Source organism: Monodelphis domestica, chromosome 7, assembly GCF_027887165.1.
Source record: "Monodelphis domestica isolate mMonDom1 chromosome 7, mMonDom1.pri, whole genome shotgun sequence".
Taxonomy (NCBI): Eukaryota; Metazoa; Chordata; class Mammalia; order Didelphimorphia; family Didelphidae; genus Monodelphis; species Monodelphis domestica.
The window spans coordinates 230,924,448-230,941,859 of NC_077233.1; the positions used below are offsets into that span (position 1 = coordinate 230,924,448).

The 17,412-nt window shown below is 39.3% G+C and overlaps 1 protein-coding gene across 4 annotated transcripts in view; it reads left to right on the forward strand.

The window, feature by feature from the left end:
* Positions 1–15,924, forward strand: part of DCUN1D3 (defective in cullin neddylation 1 domain containing 3) — a 33,058-nt gene extending 17,134 nt beyond the window's left edge. For all 4 annotated transcript variants that reach the window (XM_007498211.3, XM_007498209.2, XM_007498210.3 and 1 more), the window contains exons 3-4: positions 7,651–8,183; positions 10,578–15,924. In XM_007498211.3, the coding sequence (XP_007498273.1) occupies positions 7,753–8,183; positions 10,578–11,073 (927 nt within the window). In that variant the 5' untranslated portion in view covers positions 7,651–7,752 and the 3' untranslated portion in view covers positions 11,074–15,924. The remainder of the gene's footprint in view (positions 1–7,650; positions 8,184–10,577) is intronic.
* Positions 15,925–17,412: the final 1,488 nt, after the last annotated feature.

Here is a 17,412-nt window from a genome sequence, read left to right on the forward strand (position 1 = left end):
ATTCATATTGACTCTAGAAAAAACATTGATAAGTATGGTATTAATGGATTTGACCTTTTTCTTTGTTTTAGAATTAGAAAAATAAAAATAGAATATGTATTCTTTATAGTAAAGCTGATAGCTCCTTAGAGTTCCAGAAGCCTCATCATTATACATTTTGGGGCTTATGTTTGCTTTAATACAACTAGAGTCAGTCCTTTAAAATCTTTATATCAATTTCCTTCTGTGGTGTTTTGCTAGTTCCATAGTTTCTTTTGTGTCCTATTTTCCTTAGAAGTGAAAACCTAATTTTCAGTCAGCTGCCGTTCAGTCAATAAGCTGCTGAATATTCTATATCCTTCCAAAGGTTATTGAAAAGAGCCTAGCTTATATGGTAATTGAATATTGAGCACTAATCAGCTATAATATGGTAGATTTCTAGAGTAGCTGGTATCCATATGTTGGTTTGGAAGCTGGGAATTGGTGGTTTACCTTCAGTACAATTTAATCCCACTTATTGAACCTTCACATAGAGAAACAAAGGACTGCAAGCCTTTGTACACTGTAGCTACAGATTGAAGAAGTGTGATGGCCATTATATATTTTCAGTGTGGTGGTTCTTTGTTTTTGTTTTTTTGACCATATGACTTTCAAGATGGATCTGTGATTTTAAGCAGGTAGTGGAAGTAACTATCTACTGTCAGCTATGTAGAGCAATTTGAGTTCAAATTGAGCACCTGGGACTTAATAGCTTTGTAAACTTGGGCAAACTGCCTCAGTTTCCTCATCTATAAAAATGGGGATAATAACAGTAGTTACCTCCCAGGTTTATTGTGAAGATCAAATGAATGAATATTTTTAAAGTGCTTTGAAAACCATAAAGCACTATGTAAATGCTAGCTGTTATAAATCATAAAGGATAAAACAGAAAAAATAATGAATGACTAGCCTAAAATTTCCATTCTTCTTTAATGTGTGATATTACACATATAGTTTGAGTTTAGGAAAGCGTCATGCAAAATTGTCCACAGATCAGTAGGGACGTGGAAAAAATTTCCGGTATGTCAACATAAAATATGTGGTCCTTTTTAGTTATTTTGAGCCACCGGGGATTAAACAAGACCTGGAGACCAAAAAAATTGCTTCAACTTTTGGTATTTGGACACATTTTAAAGAGTATGTTTCTTGGCTCAGTTGAATTTGGCAAGTAGGAGTGATATGAGATGCCCTACAGAACACTCAGAACCCAACTTAGGTAGTGGTATATTGGGTTACAGTGTAAAAATGAATAGAATACACTTTCTAAAAATCCCACAAAGTCATTTTTGTTCCAGGCAGAGTTCTGATGACCGGATTTGTTCATGTGACCTGAATTTATTTTACTTGAATATACTTGCTGATGAAATTTTCTTTCTTGGGGGGGGAGCTTTCATGATTGGCTAAAAAAAGGAGTCATTCGATCAGGCCACCTGTACTAAAGATGGTTTAGCCTTCTGTTGCAGTACATTTTAAAACAAAAAAATCTTGAAAAATTATGAAAATAGAGATAGACATGTTTAGTTTGCTGTGGAAAATGGTAAGTTTTCTCTCCCAAATTGCTCATTGTGGTACTTATCCCAAAGCTTCCTAAAGTTATTTTTCTGCATAAGCATCAACAATCACTTTCAATGTTAAGATATTCTCACAATACTTCCTTTCTTATTTATGAAAGCTTACTTTCTAGGAAGTATATTTTAGAGTTTAATGCCTCTGATTTCCAGAATCCTGAGCGATTGGGGTGACTTGGGGCTTGTGGGTGGTTTTGGGGCTGCAGCAGAAGATGTGTGTGCTTGTGTCCTTATCAGATTTCCCAGAGGGAATAGATTCTCTAGCTTTGGAAGCCAGCCTCTGTGAATATAATATCCCTCTCTGGCAGCTGGGAAAAAAGCTGTTTAAGGAATTCATGCATTAATGTTCTTTGGCCTTTTGGTGTCTGACATCTCTATTTATAAAAATATGTGCACAAACCCCAGCTATGATACTACTGCATTTATGTGGACTGTTTAGTTGAAGGTTAAAAGGCAAGTAGGCAAAAGAATATATAGACAACAATAGGTATCCATCAACAATACTTGCTACTTAAAATGAACTTGATTAGGAGTGAGTACATTTTATAGATGGGAGCTAGAGTTACAAGATAAAGTTGTGGGGTTTGGGGGCTTGAATGTGTGGTTGCCTCCTAGCTTTTTTTTCCCCAATTAACAAGCATTTGTTTTTTCTCTCTGACTCCCTATCTCCTGTTGGAAAAACAGAAACAGAAGCCTTTGTAAAGTATACGTGGTCAAGCAAAGCTACTACTCACATCTTTGCCTCTTTAGTGAGGTAATAGATGGGGATTAAGGCTTGTATATATGGCTGGCACCTTTCATGAGTTGGATTCTCCAGTTTCTTAGTTCTTTGTCTCTCAAACTTATTTGTTGGGTGACAGACTACCAATTAGCAGCCAGAACAGCCTCCCACAAAACTACCTCCATGACCCATCCAGCTACAGAGGCAAGCCTGTATGCTACTTTTCTGCCAGTCCTGCAGATATCAAAACCAAGGTAATTGGGAAAGTGAGGTTGCTGTGCTGTCAGCATCATTTTAGATTTGATGAGGGCAGCTTTTCTTTAAGTGTAGACCTCTGGAGGGTTGTGACTTAAAAATGTCCTCAAGCCCCACTGGATGGTGGAAAAGCAAATGAAATATGTTTGATTGGGATTTGGTGGTGTTTGAAGAAGTAGGAGAGGTCCTTCAAATCACTTTGGACACTGAGACTCAGTGACTGATAGAGGCTGCCTTTTTATCTTAGCTTCAGAAAGCTTGCCAGTCCTCTCCCCAGGAACTGCCACCACTTGTCGGTAGGGCAGCAGGTAGGAGATGTGAGAGAAAAGAGAGGAATAGGAGTTGGGGGTGGAGGTCAAAGTTGAGGGAAAGAAGGTAGGATGATTTTCACCAGTGGGTCACCAGGAGTCTAGTTCTTTAGGTAAGGGGGAATGGGCCCTGAACCTGTGGTTCATTAATGTAGGGAGCAACTCCTTCTACAGTGAAGGTCAGCATCTTCTCTTAACCTCATAGTTTTAGAGTTGCTTACAACATTTGATAGATTAAGTGCCTTGCCAGGTTCTCATAGGTAGAATGTGTCAAAGATGGGACTTAAGGCCAGGGCTTTTGGGGCAATGAGGTAGCACAATGGATAGTGATGAGCCTGAAGACTTATCTTCCTGGGTTCAAATTTGGCCTCCAAAATTTATTAGCTGTGTGACCCTGGGCAAATCACTTAACCTTGATTGTTTCCATTTCCTCATCTATAAAATGAACTGGAGAAGGAAATGGCAAACCACTCCAGTAAAAGAAAACCCAAATGAGGTCATGAAGAATTGGACATAACTGAAAACCACTAAAATACTTCCTGGCTCTGAGGCCAGGTCTGTCAGGCAATCTCTTCAGGTATATGATTAAACAATAACCTTTCATAAAAATTGTTTACAAGTTTTTTCTTTTTACTTAGCCCTTTCTACTCTTCCACTTTTCTTGTTAGAATATGCTACTGGCTCTAACATATGCTGAATATACCTTTTTAAAAAGCCACATAATAATCCAGCTGATTGGTGCAGCTTGGACTGAGAAACTGAAGAGTAAAGGGATATGAGCTTGGTGCAGAGGTTTAATAGAATGAGAAGGGATTGCCAGGCCTTTGGATGCTCTTTTTTCTCCATAGTACTAGGGGAATTTGTTTGCTGCTACTGAAAAGAGCACTGGATTAGAAATCAGGAGACCTAGCTTCTAGAATTTAGCTGTGTGACCTCAGGGAATTTACATAATCTCTTTATATCTAAGTCTCTTTATTAAATGGGAATATCTCTTAGTTATGGAACAGGGTTTTATATCTATTTCTCTATGCCTGTGTCTCTATCTCTGTTAGTAGTACGAAAAATAGTTATCTATAACGATATACATGTATGGATATATAAGTGACATATACCTTTATAGATATTGCTATATAGATAGGTGATGTATAGGATATACTGTGAAATTAACAGATAGTATTTATTAAAGTGGTTTTGGTCTCTAGTGTATACTTTGTTTTGGAAAGATGACAACTGTAAGAATAGAGAGCAAAGAGGGTTTTGAGAGAAGTATTGTAAAGTATTGTAAAGAGGTCTTAGATTTGCAAGTATAAATAAATTTCCTAGCTCTTAAACTTGTTATATGTGGAATAGAATGCTAGATTAGAATTTAGATTATAACTTGATTCTTTGTCAGGCACTAGCTGGATCCTCCTTCTAAGTGACTTGTAGCCCATTTAAAAAAAAAAAATATATATATATATATATATATACTTGTTTTGTAGGCCTGGTCCTTACTGGACTGTCCAGTTTCCTTTTGATTGTTAGTTACACTTTCTGTTGTAGAATGCAAGCTGTTAATCTTACCCAGAAATATATATTTTTTGATGGATCAAAAGAACCTTTTTAATATCTTCCTAAAAGACATTCAATAGGGATCTAGCATAGGTAGTCTTGCTTAATCATCATGCCTGTCCATTTCAGGGGTAGTGTGTCTATTGCTTTCTCTTTCCCTTTCTCAGCCGATTTCTCTTTCTGCCCTCCTTCCCTCTTTATTCCTTTGTCTCTCTCTTCTCTTTTTTCTCTTCTTCTTCCTCCCCCTCATTATCTGCCACCACTTCCCCCACCTCCTCTACCCTCCCTCCCCCCCAGTAACAGGGTAGAGGAGCAAAAAACCCCAGCAACCTCTTGGACTCTTTTTATGTAATTAAATAACTGACCTGCCTTCATGACTGTAGTGATCTATTTAAGACAATACAAATGATATAAAAAAAATTGTTATAGTTGCATAATGCTTTTACATGTTCACATTCATTATCTCATTTGAGTTTTGTCAAAAGCCCTGTAGAATAGACAGGAAAGTATTATTCACATTTTATAGGCAAGGAAATTGAGACTTTTGGAAGTAGGGCTAGAATAAAGATATCTTTATACTGATATCATTTAGTGGAATATTTCTGGACCATGTTACCCATTATTTAAAAGAAAAGGCAATACTGCAAATGTGTCTGTTTGAAACCTGGTCAATTGATCAATAAATATTTTTTAGATACTGTGTTGGGGGCGGGGGGAACAGGGAGCTATTTCCTTTCCTCAAGGAGCTTATAATTTGCCTAATGGAGGAAAGGAAACATAAAAGAAAGCCCAAAGTGGGTGGGGCGGGGTGGAGAAGTACCAGAAATGAGCAGATGTTCTGAGCTGAGCTTCCTCCTAAAAAGGAGATTTTGGAATTCATGATTCTACCCTCCAATCTAAGGGACAGAAAGTAATGATGAGGAGGGGTCCAAAGCTGATGGGAAGTTTTTTGCAATAATGAGCTGCTTGGGGTGTGGTGGAAAAGTTAGTCAGTGGGAGTACCCAAATAGAGCAATTCCAGGTGAGAAATGAAGACTTTGCTATCTTCTGAGAGCTAGCCCAACTAAGTTGGGAGAAGCTCATCCACAAGTTAGCTGCCAGAGTGATGAGTTTTGAGGTACACTGGCTCTGGGAGATCTCTTGAGTCTGCCCCTGTGGAGTCAGTGCCCACTCTCACAGGAGATTTAGGTCATTGGTGTGCTTTTTTTCTGAAATAAACAAATTGACCAGCATATAATTATATTGATTCCTGCCACCACATCCTATTTATAGCTTCCTGGGCAAACTAAAAGGTCTCCGGGTTTCTGATGTTTTCACTGCTTTAGCTGCATAGCTAAAGTTCTTTTACACAAGGCCATTTGGATCATTGGGATTTTTGAAGCCTAGTTTGCTCAGTTCCTACCTGAAATTCATTTTTTTTTGTCTGGCGGCAGGATTTTATGGAATAGTGATATCTGTCTCAGATGGGAAACTTGCAACCTGGGATGTTTCAGAGAAAGGCAGAAAACCCCTTCCTGGGTGCTGCAAGCTTAGCTTCAGCAACAGGAAGAGAGCAACGTATGTTGGTGAGTTAGAGGGCTTGGAAATTGGAGTTGTCAGTTTGCGAGCATGTGGGATTTGTGTAAGTTTACTCCTTTTGTTTCTTACAGCAGTACTCCAGTTTTTGGAAACACAAATCTGGCAACCAGACCCTCCACATGGTCTAATCGCTTATGTTTTGAGTTGACAAGGCAGATCTACCAGTTGCTTCCCATGTGTGATATGTGCTCCCACGAAATAACCTTAGATTTCAAATCTAATAAGTTTCAAATTCAGTAGTGTTACTATACTCAACTGTCTTCTTCTCCCACCCCCAAAAACAAGGCTTTCTGCTCCAAAAATTTTTTTTTTTGTTTTTCACTCTGACTTCAAAAACCTAGGAAAGATGGAACCCTTTCAATCATTATTCCTATCCTAGTAACTTCGAATTGTAGTGTATGTTGAGGGCAGCTAGGCTGCTGTTTGAGCTTTTTCTTATGAGTGGTTTAGTCATTTTTGACTCCTGAGGAGGATTGAGCTAATTTAGACATTAATTTAATTCTAATTAAATGGGTTTCCTTCTTCCTTTTTCTTCAAATACCTGTTTGTTCCCTGGCTAGCTTAAAAGAGCAAGTACTAGAAATGACATTCTTAAAGTGATATTTTAAATGACTTCATTTAGCACAGAAGTTGGCAAGTTTTCAGAAGTGGGGAGTATCAATTACTAGTATCCATTCTTGACAGAGTAGGCTAGAAGTATAGAAAAGTTGCCCTTCTCTTATATATCCTACTAATTAGAGATACTCATGGATTAGTTAGCACCTCTTTAAAAAATGTTACTATATCTGATGTGCCTGGAGGGTAAGCCTGTGCCCTACCTACCTTAGTGTCTTTTACTTTAATCAGCTAGAAGCCTTTCTGACACCTAGTAGGGATTAGCCACCCAGGAATGGGGGGTGGAGGGGAGGGGAATAGGGTCCAAGAAGGAAGCCAAGGAGTTTCTTTGGACTTGTAGGATCCTATAATGGGCACTTTCAGCAGCAGGGAGGATGAGAGCACTGTGTGGGAAGATGAAGACAGACAGCTAACTTTAATATTCCCCAGTGCCCTGGCAGGGACTCCATGCCAGTGAACATGAATGATCTCACCTGTCTGAATTTATAAATAGCCATATGTCTATAACTATAGACAGTTCCTTTCTCTTCCTATTTTCCACTCCGCAAAAGAATATTTAGAGTTAGATTGTATAACATGGTCCTTATTGTTGAAACTTTACTTGGCAGTCTAAAGCCCATATAATATCCTTACATACCGTATAGCTAGCACATTAGTTATTTCCTCTGGAATATTTCTAGATTGGAATAGACTCCCTTGATGAATTCTACACATGAATCAACCTCTTTGTAACCTATGTTACAGTAAGAATTTTAGGAATTTTCTTTATTAGTTCTTCTAGTGTGCTGTAGCCACGGAGAAAACTACATTTACAAGGTAAAGCAACAAAACTGGTTTGCAAAATGATGTGGTGATTGGTATAAACAGTCAGTATCTCATTAATTCCTTGTTGGCTTGCTGAGGAAGAACAATATATATATATAGCCTGCCGAAATTCCCCGGGGTCGGGGGAGGTCCTTAGAACATTATATCCCTTTCAGATTTTGTGCTGTTTCTCTCATGCGTAGAGGCAACTGACTCTTAAAATTGTTTCTAGGTTGTCTGTTTCCTGTCGATGGAATGTTGAGGCACGCTGGCCATCATCAGAGAGGCTGTCCAATCAGAAGGGGGCCGCTCTAAAGGCTGGGCCACCTGCACCATGGGCCAGTGTGTCACCAAATGCAAGAATCCGTCATCCACCTTAGGCAGCAAAAATGGAGATCGGGATCCCAGTGGCAAATCCCACAGTAAGCGCAGTGGGGGCCACCGAGATGATCACACCCCAACTTGTGGGAAGCCTGGTGGTGACATCCTTGTCAATGGGACCAAGAAGGCAGAGGCAACTTCAGAGTCATGTCAGTTTCCAACATCATCTGGAGATGCCAGGAGGGATCCTGAGTCCAGCACTGAGGAGTCATCCCTGCAGAGGATGGAGGAACTATTTAGGCGTTATAAGGATGAGCGGGAAGAGGCGATTTTGGAGGAGGGCATGGAGCGCTTCTGTAATGATTTGTGTGTTGATCCCACAGAATTTAAAGTACTAGTCTTGGCTTGGAAATTCCAGGCTGCTACCATGTGCAAGTTCACAAGGTTAGTTAGAAGTACATTGTGTTTTGGGAACAAGGGTGAGAGATTTAGAAGGGAGCTACTATATACAGGCAAAAGGAAGAACTAGAATGGGACATGGGAGATCTAGATTCAAATTTTGGTTCTTTACTTCCCGGCCATCGGGCAGGGGGCAAATCAGTTTACTGTTTTGTCTCATTAATTTCTTAAAATTGGTATGAAGTTTAGATGTGAAGATTAAAGAATTCATGTTATTCTTTCTTTTAAAGTTTGATAATTCATAACTGCTTCAGATGCCTCAGAATAGAGATTCTCAAAGGTTAATAAGCCAATAGAATCTTTATGTTCTCACAGATTTACAAAGAAGGAAAGATGTTTAGTTCTGTGCTGGTATTTTTCCCAACTTGACATAATTTTCGTTTAACGTTCTCTAATTTTGTGCAATTAGTGGAAATAACTATCCCCTCAGCTGTGCATTTAGGTGGTGTGGTAGTTAGAGCACCAAGCCTGGAGTCATGAAGACTGGAGTTCATATCTGGCCCTAGACACTTATTAGCTGTGTATCATTTGGCAAGTTTCTCAACTTCTATATGTCCAAATTTTATCAGCTGTAGAATGAAGATTAATAATAATAGCACCTATCTCCCAGGGTCATTGTGAGGAATAAATGAGATAATCATTTTAAAGTGCTTACTGTAATACCTGGCACATAGTAGGTACTTAATAAACCTCATCTTTCCCTTTATCTTTCCATCCCTCAGACTAGATGGCAAGATCCCTTCTAGTTCTTAAATCTATGATCAAAAACCCAACCATTTATTTGTAGTTATTGAAAAGGGAGAATGGCCACTTGCATATTATTCTCTAGTTCCTGGAGATTATCTCTTCTGAGAGCTGTCACTGGTGGTGGGTAGGTTAGCATTTATCCTATCCTTTAGGGATAGGATAAATGCAATGACACTCTCTATTTCCAGGATATCCATAATAGTTCTTGCCATGGTCTCCTGATCACAGTATTTCCAGTAAGTTGGGAGGGAAGTTCAGAAGCTGCACTTTCCCTGTACTAAAGTGTACTGAAGGGCTTCACTCACAATACAAATTTTACACCTACCCCTTCAGGAAATCTAAACGAAAGTGCATAATAATTGCTTTTCACATTAGAGGCTCTGAGTTAGTTGACTCTTTGGATTGTCAAGAATCAAGCATCCAGCAAGACCTCCACCATGGTGGCTGTTCTGACCACCTCCTCTTGATGGAAATACACTACCTCTTTTGACTGTTTCTTCCCAATTTCTTTAGTCAGATCCTTGGCCTTATTCTCTCCCCTTTGCTTCAGTGTATCCCAGGCTCTTTTCTCAATATTCTTTTGGTAGCCTCATCAGTTCTCATGATAGTTAACATGTCTACTTGGATGACTCCTGAGTCTGTCTTTATATTCTGAATTCCAGACATTTCCACTGTATTCCCTATTTGTGTCAAGAATATCATTCATTGCCCTTGTCACTCAGGTTTGAAACTTTCTTCACTCTCCATCAATCAATCAATCCCCATATCTGGTTAGTTTACCAAAACTTATTGATGTTACTTTTACAAAATCTTTCATAAACATCCTTTTCACTCACACAAACATTGCCTTAAATTAGCCAATCACTGAGTATCCATTAAGACTTTCTATGTGTCAGGCATTGTGCTAAAGCACTAGAGTTTCAAAGAAGGCAAATGAAGGTCCCTCTCAGGATCACAGCCCTGATGACTTGTAGCAATTGTCTTCCTACTACCTTCATTTTGCCCTTCTTGCAATCACTCCTCCACATAGCTATTAAATTGATACTCTTTAAAACACAGGTGTGGCCATGCCATTCCACTGCAGAAGACTCTTCAGCAATTTATTGTCTCTAAGATAAAGTAAAAATGCTTATGTTTGCCATTTAAAACCATCCCCTCTCTGGCTTTTCAAACTGATTTCATTTTACTCCTTCTCAAGACATTATATTTCAGACAAACTGACTTACTTGATATTCCTCATGCACAGTATTCTATCACAGTCTTTGTCAGACTGACCTCCATATTAGGAATGCCTTTCTATCTGATTTTTGCTTTGTAGAAACTGTAATTCAGCATTTAGTTCTTATACTTCTTATCCCTTAAGAGAGGGACTTCCCTAATGCCTCCAGTTATTAATATATTCTACCCTTTCCCTCTTTATTTTGTATGTAATTAGTTTTTGTTATTTATGTACGTGTGTTGTTTCTCCCTGATAGGAAGGGCAGGAACTGTTTTGTTTAGGTTTTCTTATCCCTTTCCTGTCTTTCTTAATAAATATTTAATGATTAAATTGAGCTCTTTCTTGAATTGGTCTTTTAATGGAAAATCTGAATGTGTTTTGGTGATATCTTTTTTTTTTACTTCCCTTTATAGGAAGGAGTTTTTTGAGGGCTGCAAAGCCATAAGTGCAGACAGCATTGATGGGATTTGTGCTCGGTTCCCCAGTCTCCTAAATGAAGCCAAACAAGAGGATAAGTTCAAGGATCTCTACCGCTTTACATTTCAGTTTGGCCTGGACTCTGAAGAAGGGCAGAGGTCACTGCATAGGGAAATAGCCATTGCCCTTTGGAAGCTTGTCTTTACCCAAAACAACCCCCCTGTGTTGGACCAGTGGTTACACTTCCTAACAGAGAACCCCTCGGGAGTCAAGGGAATTTCCCGAGACACATGGAACATGTTCCTAAACTTTACTCAGGTGATCGGACCCGACCTCAGTAACTACAGCGAAGATGAGGCCTGGCCTAGTCTCTTTGATACTTTTGTGGAATGGGAGATGGAACGAAGGAAAAAGGGAGAGGAAATGAAAGGTCTGACGACTTCAGACACAGAGAGCCTGTGTCAAGAGGAGCAGACTTATCAGTATGTGTGAGAAGCCGTGACAGAACCGCCTGCTGTCTGTTGTCCTTCAGCCAGTGGAGAACTTGGAACTTTCTGGAAATTACTGAGGATCCGGATATTTTCTACTTTACACCTTTCTCTGCCTTGTATTTGAAAGGGCTCTAAAATGCTGTATCATGTTTTAGGCACTTTCTTCATTTTTGGTTATCCTCTTTAAATGTTTTTTTGGGTTTTTTTTTTTTGGTCCTGAAATATTTGACCCTGGCTACATGTTGTGTAATTTTTTTTTAAGCCTTCAGATAGAATGAGTCTGCCATTTCTTGCACAATTTAGATTTTTATTTGGGGGGGAGGGGAGGAGTCAGGGTTAGGTTGAATTAACATTACAAAATGATACAGTGCCAGATCTCAGTTTTTCATACTACATTTTTCAGGGCAGGTCTGTACTGTGTGTAGTGCTGTTTACATGGTTGAATTTAGGTTGTAATAATTATTTTACAGGATTTACACAGAGTTGAATAGCAGTGTTAACTGTTAGCCACTTTGCGTTAATTCCCAGACAGTTTGAAGCTCTAAAAACAAAGGAAAACAATTTGCAGTCTGGTGAAATCCCATTTTAAGCTAATTCAAGAAACCCTAATTTTTTTTTCTCCCTGTTCATTCCTTTCCTTCACCCATTGCATTACATAGTTTATTCATCAACATGCTGTGCCTGTCATTCAAGTGAGCGGTTTCTAACACATTGTACTGAAAACCACTTAAGCGTCAAATGCAGAGAAAGCAGTGCTACCTCAGTTTTGCTGGAAGTAGACCTCTTTGATAGTTTTCTGTCTGTGATGAAGTTGCTGTATTTTCATGTTCTAAGTGGAAATACTTTTTTTTTCTTTGACTCGGAGCCAAAGGTTCTGTTCCCCATGGTTGGCAAACTCCGTGCCCACTGGCCAACAAACTTGAAGGAAAACTGTGGTAATGGAGCTCTGCTTGAATTTTTGTTTTGATCTCTCTCTCTCTCAAGTATCATCAGCTTACTTGTCTGGCAAGTGCAGGAAGCCCTGGCTGGCCTCAGTGCTGCCAAACAAATGTTTGAAAGTGTGTTTAATGGTTAAATTCTTATGCCCTCTCCCTTCTTGCTGCAACCATGTTGTCACCTGACCCAGTGAGTTATTTATTATCTTTTTTTTTTTAATGTTGGGCTCATTTGGGGTGATGTGATGACTGTTTAGGTTTACATAAATTTCCCTCCCTCCCCTCTGAAATTTCTTAGGTTCATTGCTTGTTTAAGCTGGTTTGTAAAAAGGGAAGCAGCTTTCAGGGTGCAGGGTGTATGGGTTGGGGTGGGTGGAATGGAGGAGGCTTTTTCTAGGCTGTTGATTGAGTCTTTGAATTCTGAAATCAGAATCTGGACCATTTTCATAAAAGAGAGAATGGATTCTTGCAGCTTTTTCCCCTGCCCGCAACATTGACCTGGCTGATCTTTATGATATATTTGGATAAACCTTGGGCTGACTGATCTCCCAGGCTGGGTCACGAGGAACTGGTTTCTTGTCCAAACCTAATCCCAGTGGAGGGATCATCTCTTATATTTTGGTTTTAATAAATTAGTTTGGTAAGGAAAAGAGTATGGCACTGGGGACTTAACAATACAAATCTGCTTCCAATGCTTTTGAACTCATTGAAAAGCAAATCTGTCAAGTGAAAACTTTTTTATGCCCTTTTATAGTAAAAATGGTTTGTTTCATAACGTTTAAGCCCATTTTCTGCCCGTGTGCTGCACAGCCTTTAGCTTGGGCATGGTCTATTCCTTTTTAGCTCTGGCCTCCTTTACTAGAGAGCTTGAACTTAGATCTTTGCAGGAATGATGTTTTGTGGAGTTTCTGCAGTGAACATTTTTCTATTGAACTTAAAACACATTTTATATCAAAAATTTTTAAAGCCCTAAACTCAACAAGTTTTCCTTTAAAAGAAAGAGAGAGGGGTGGGGGTGGGGGAATCTACATTTTAAAATTACCACAAAGTGAATAGGTGATATTGTAGGACTGTAGGGAATTCTGGCCTATTTCCATAGAGCAACCACAGCTCAGGCCAGCTTAACTGAAGGCCTTCAGTTACCCCAGCAGGTTTGGTAGATTCAGTTACAGTTCTAAGACTGAAAAAGTCTTTGCCTGATAATCCTAGAGTGATGACCAGAGGGCTTTTCCCATTTCAGTTTGTTTTACATACCCCAACTTTCCAAATGCAATCTCAGGCATTTTGGGGACAGACAGACACTGTTGCTTCTAGGGGAGCAGTGGTCCAATTGAAAGGGGGTGAGGGAAGCCATAAGAATCCTCTAGACCTTTAGTGAGATTCGATTCCTTTCCTAGCCTAAAAAGAAGGCATTCTGTATAGATGTACTGTATTATGGGTTTGGTTTTTGTTTATTTTAAATTAAAAAAGGAAAATTTTCAGAGGAGCCATTTTTTAAAAAAATATTTTTAATGAACCATTCGTTATTAAAATGCAACACAAAAAGCAGTTCAGATTGCAAATGAGCCAGAAAATGGAGTGTTAAGTCAAGTACATGCTGTTCCTACCTCCCCACTTTGTGTCCCTATTATACAGCAAGGAGTTAAGATGTGTCTGTATTAGCTCTGGGTTGATGTTCTTTGTGGTCATGAATAAAGTTTAGTGTAGGCTTTTATGTTAAGATCCCTCTCTCATAGGGGTGGGGGTTGTTGTTCCTGCTTCTTGGAAATGAAAAGTTCATTACTATTAACTCTCAACGTGAAAATGAGCTCATATAATGGCCGAGTTGTGTTTCTGTGGAATAAGTCAAAAAATGTATGGAGTGTGTTATGTGCACAGCATTGGAATACTGCAAACATTGAGACACCTTTTACTTTAAAAGCAGCAGCTGAAGTTGATGTAAGAGAGTGGCATTTTAGAAACCATAAGGAACTTTTGAGTGTGGCTAATTACACCAAATTAATACACGGTGGGAAACCTGCTTTTGGCAAATAGCTTCTATCTATGAGCTAGTCTTTCCTTAGTTTACTGGGACGCTGTTATGAGAGAAAGCGCTGGCAGTGATTACTCTTTTTTCTGTCCCTAAGAAGTGGGACACAGTTGGAATATTTTGCCACCTCAGTAATAAAATGCTACTCATTTTAGGCAGAGCAGGTTGGCTTTCCCACCTTTCTCGTGATTGTTGTGTCCATGGATGTGAGTTGAGACTAGGAATCCACACCTACTAATTTTATAACAGATAACAGAACACATTTTAACCATTAGTGATTGGAAGGCAAAATGCTTGTGTTAGAAACAGAACTGGAATTAAGTGGAAGTATGAATGTGCAACATCCCTTGACCCAAAAAAGTCTCATTGAGAAGTGCAGTATTTTCAGGTTGTGCTTACTTAGGAAAGGGACACTCTAACCTCCTTTAGAAAGGAAGGGTACAATTGTGCAGTATTAGGCTGTCTCAGAAATGTTGCTGGCCTCCCAGATGGTGGTGCCAAAATTTGTTCCTGGGTACAAGGTGCTGGTAGGAGTGAGGCATTGAGTGATTTATTTTCACAGCCTTATGTTGTATCCAGTCATTCTGAAAAAATAGCCTGCTCTGAAGCTGAAAAGTTTAGAGTGTATTTTAGTTAGAGCAAAAACGTCTACTTGGAGTGGTGACCAACCCTTGAAAGCGCATTGCTTGAAAACAGGACAAATCCTGTATCGTAAAGAACGGTAATGTCACCAATTTAAAAGTTGGGTGAGTAGAGGAGTAAGGGACAGCACAAAGGTAGACCCAAATGTAAGTAAAGGCTGGGAGATGATTTTTTAATCCATCGTTTGCTTTGCTGTTTATCCTATTTCTTTTATAACTGGTTAGTGGTATTTTGAACTTGACTATTGAAGTAACTGACAGGCCTTCCCTAGGGGAGTTCAGCAGTAGTTTGACTGAAAAGCATGAGACTAGACTGCTGAAGTATGTTGAACTGAAGGATTACTCGTTTTTATCCATCTTGTTTGTGGGCTTTATAGAAGCTTTCCAACAATCTCTCTCCCTGCTGTAATTAGAGCATTCAGTCAGTTGTTCTCAAGTTGGTCTGGCCTCCATGGCTGCCTTTCTTTGAGGAATAGCAGCTTTTGCTTTGAATATGTTTGGAAGAAAACCTGATGTTGGAGCACCAGTTGTTGCAGAAATGGTATGAACAGCATTGAGGTAACCCATGGATCCTGCTTTTGATCCAGATGATGTATTATCATGGTCTTCTTACAGGCTTGCCTCTGTTCCTATAAAGTCCACCCTACATTCCATAGATGATATTTTTACCCTCCCCCTGAAGAAAAGATTAAATTCATCAGAAAAGAAAAAACAAACAATCTTGGAAATTTCCAAAGGATGCTACTTAGCAATTGCTGCAGTTCATTCCTGATAAATACAAGAATTTTTAAAAAATTCCTTCCCAAAGCCATTGCCATCTTCCCCACCCCTCCCCAATCCTTTGGGTCTATGTGGTCACTCACTTCTTAACCTGTTGCACTAAATGGGCAGTTTTGTTTCAAAGGGAAATTTGAAGCAATAGGCAACAGGGCTTGGGCAGATTAGTCCTGCAAACAACTTGCCTTAATCTGTTGGGTTAGTTAGTTTATCACTAATGTTGTAATCCTCCACCTTTATGTATTTTTAATGGTTTTTTTATGTGTATCCTTTACTTCAAGGTTGTACAAACTGTTGAAAAGCTACCTTTTGTGTTTTCTGCATTGTTGCACTATTCAAACGGCCCCTTTTTAATATGTTTGTTACCTTGTTACACACATTTTGTCTTTGGTGTCTACACTATTTTCCCCCTTAAATGTATTTTATTTGAAGGTTACCTGCTGTTGAATTTAATAAATTTGTTTACTTGATTATTGCCATTAATGCAGAACAATTAGTAAAGTTGTCATTTGGATTCTGAGCTTACAAAAAATGAAGCTTGTGGGGGAAGAGCTAGCAGTAGTTTCTAATTTCGAGCATCTGTGGCATTGGTGTGTTGGGCTTTCCCAAAGGTGAGTGTGAAGGGGCCTTAGAGGTTGTCTAGTACTCCAGCTCCCTCATTTTTCAGAGGAGACCAAAACTCAGGTAAAGTGGCTTTACCAGGGTCATAGAAATTATAAGCGACAAATAGGATTTGATTTCACATCCTTTGACTTCAGATTCTGTTTTCTTCCCACTCATTGTCTTCATTGTCCCATTGGTGGATTGACACAGGTTGCTACCCTTCACTGAACTGGTCTTAGAGAATTGTTATAAGTGGAAAATTCACTTCCCTCTGACCGGTTTGAAGGTGAGCCTCGACAAATTTAGCTAGGCTGGTCCTCCAATAAATTGTCACCAGGCTCATTTATATTGGTAGCAATTCCTATTTTTAATAAAATAGTTCTATTTGTGGGGATGCCTTTTGCACTCTGGTCCTTCTAGAATGAATGACATCATTCTTAATCCTCACCATCGTGGCCAATCTGCCATAGTTGCCTTGGTCACTTCTAGAGGGTGGTGCACCGATGTAGGGGGTTTCATTCTTGGAACACTAGTCTTAGTGGGAGTGTGTATATTTCCTTCTCTTAGATCAGAGGTGTGAAACATTTCCAGGCCTGACTTGGCTTGAATCAGATTAAAATGTAATTGGGAAGTATTTCACAAAAATACAATAAAACATAGATAACATTACATTTTAAAGACCAAGTCAATATGCTTCCTGCTTGGATCCTTATGTACAGATCAGTGGCCCCCATTTCTATTTGAGTTGGACACCAGTGGTCTGGTCTGCAGGGGAGGAAGGGAGAATAAAGAAAGTTCCCTTTGTTGAACTGTTAATGTGAACTAGATGAGTTTAGGGGCTGAGGGGTGGCTGTGTGTCCTGCAGAATGAACCCTGCTCTCCCCTAAATACTGTCTTCTCTGTATGGAGCTCCATCTCTGCCTCATAAAACTGAAATGATACAGTTTTAACGGGCTCTGGAGTTAGAGACTAAATTTTCTCTTTAGCCACAAGGTTGGCATTAGTATTTCCTAACATGAGAACATTAGTGGGCTGCTTTCTCCCCAAGCGATCTTAGTTTTCCCCACACCTCTTTGCATAACCCTAATTCAGCATCAATCAGAAATCTCTTAGTTTTCCCCTAGTTGAAGATGCCACCTGAAAACTTGTTTTTCAGTTGGCTTTTAGACTCCAATCTGTTTCATAACTGGCACTTCTGCTCCTATATTTGGGAGTAAGTTATGGAAACCCCAAGGCCTTTACTAGATTAAGCTGAAGCTCACCCCTTTTGGGCTTTGCCAAATGGAGGTCATTTCAAGATTCATCAAGCTACTGTACAGATAACTTACCATTGTAATTCAGTTTAAATGGAAGGT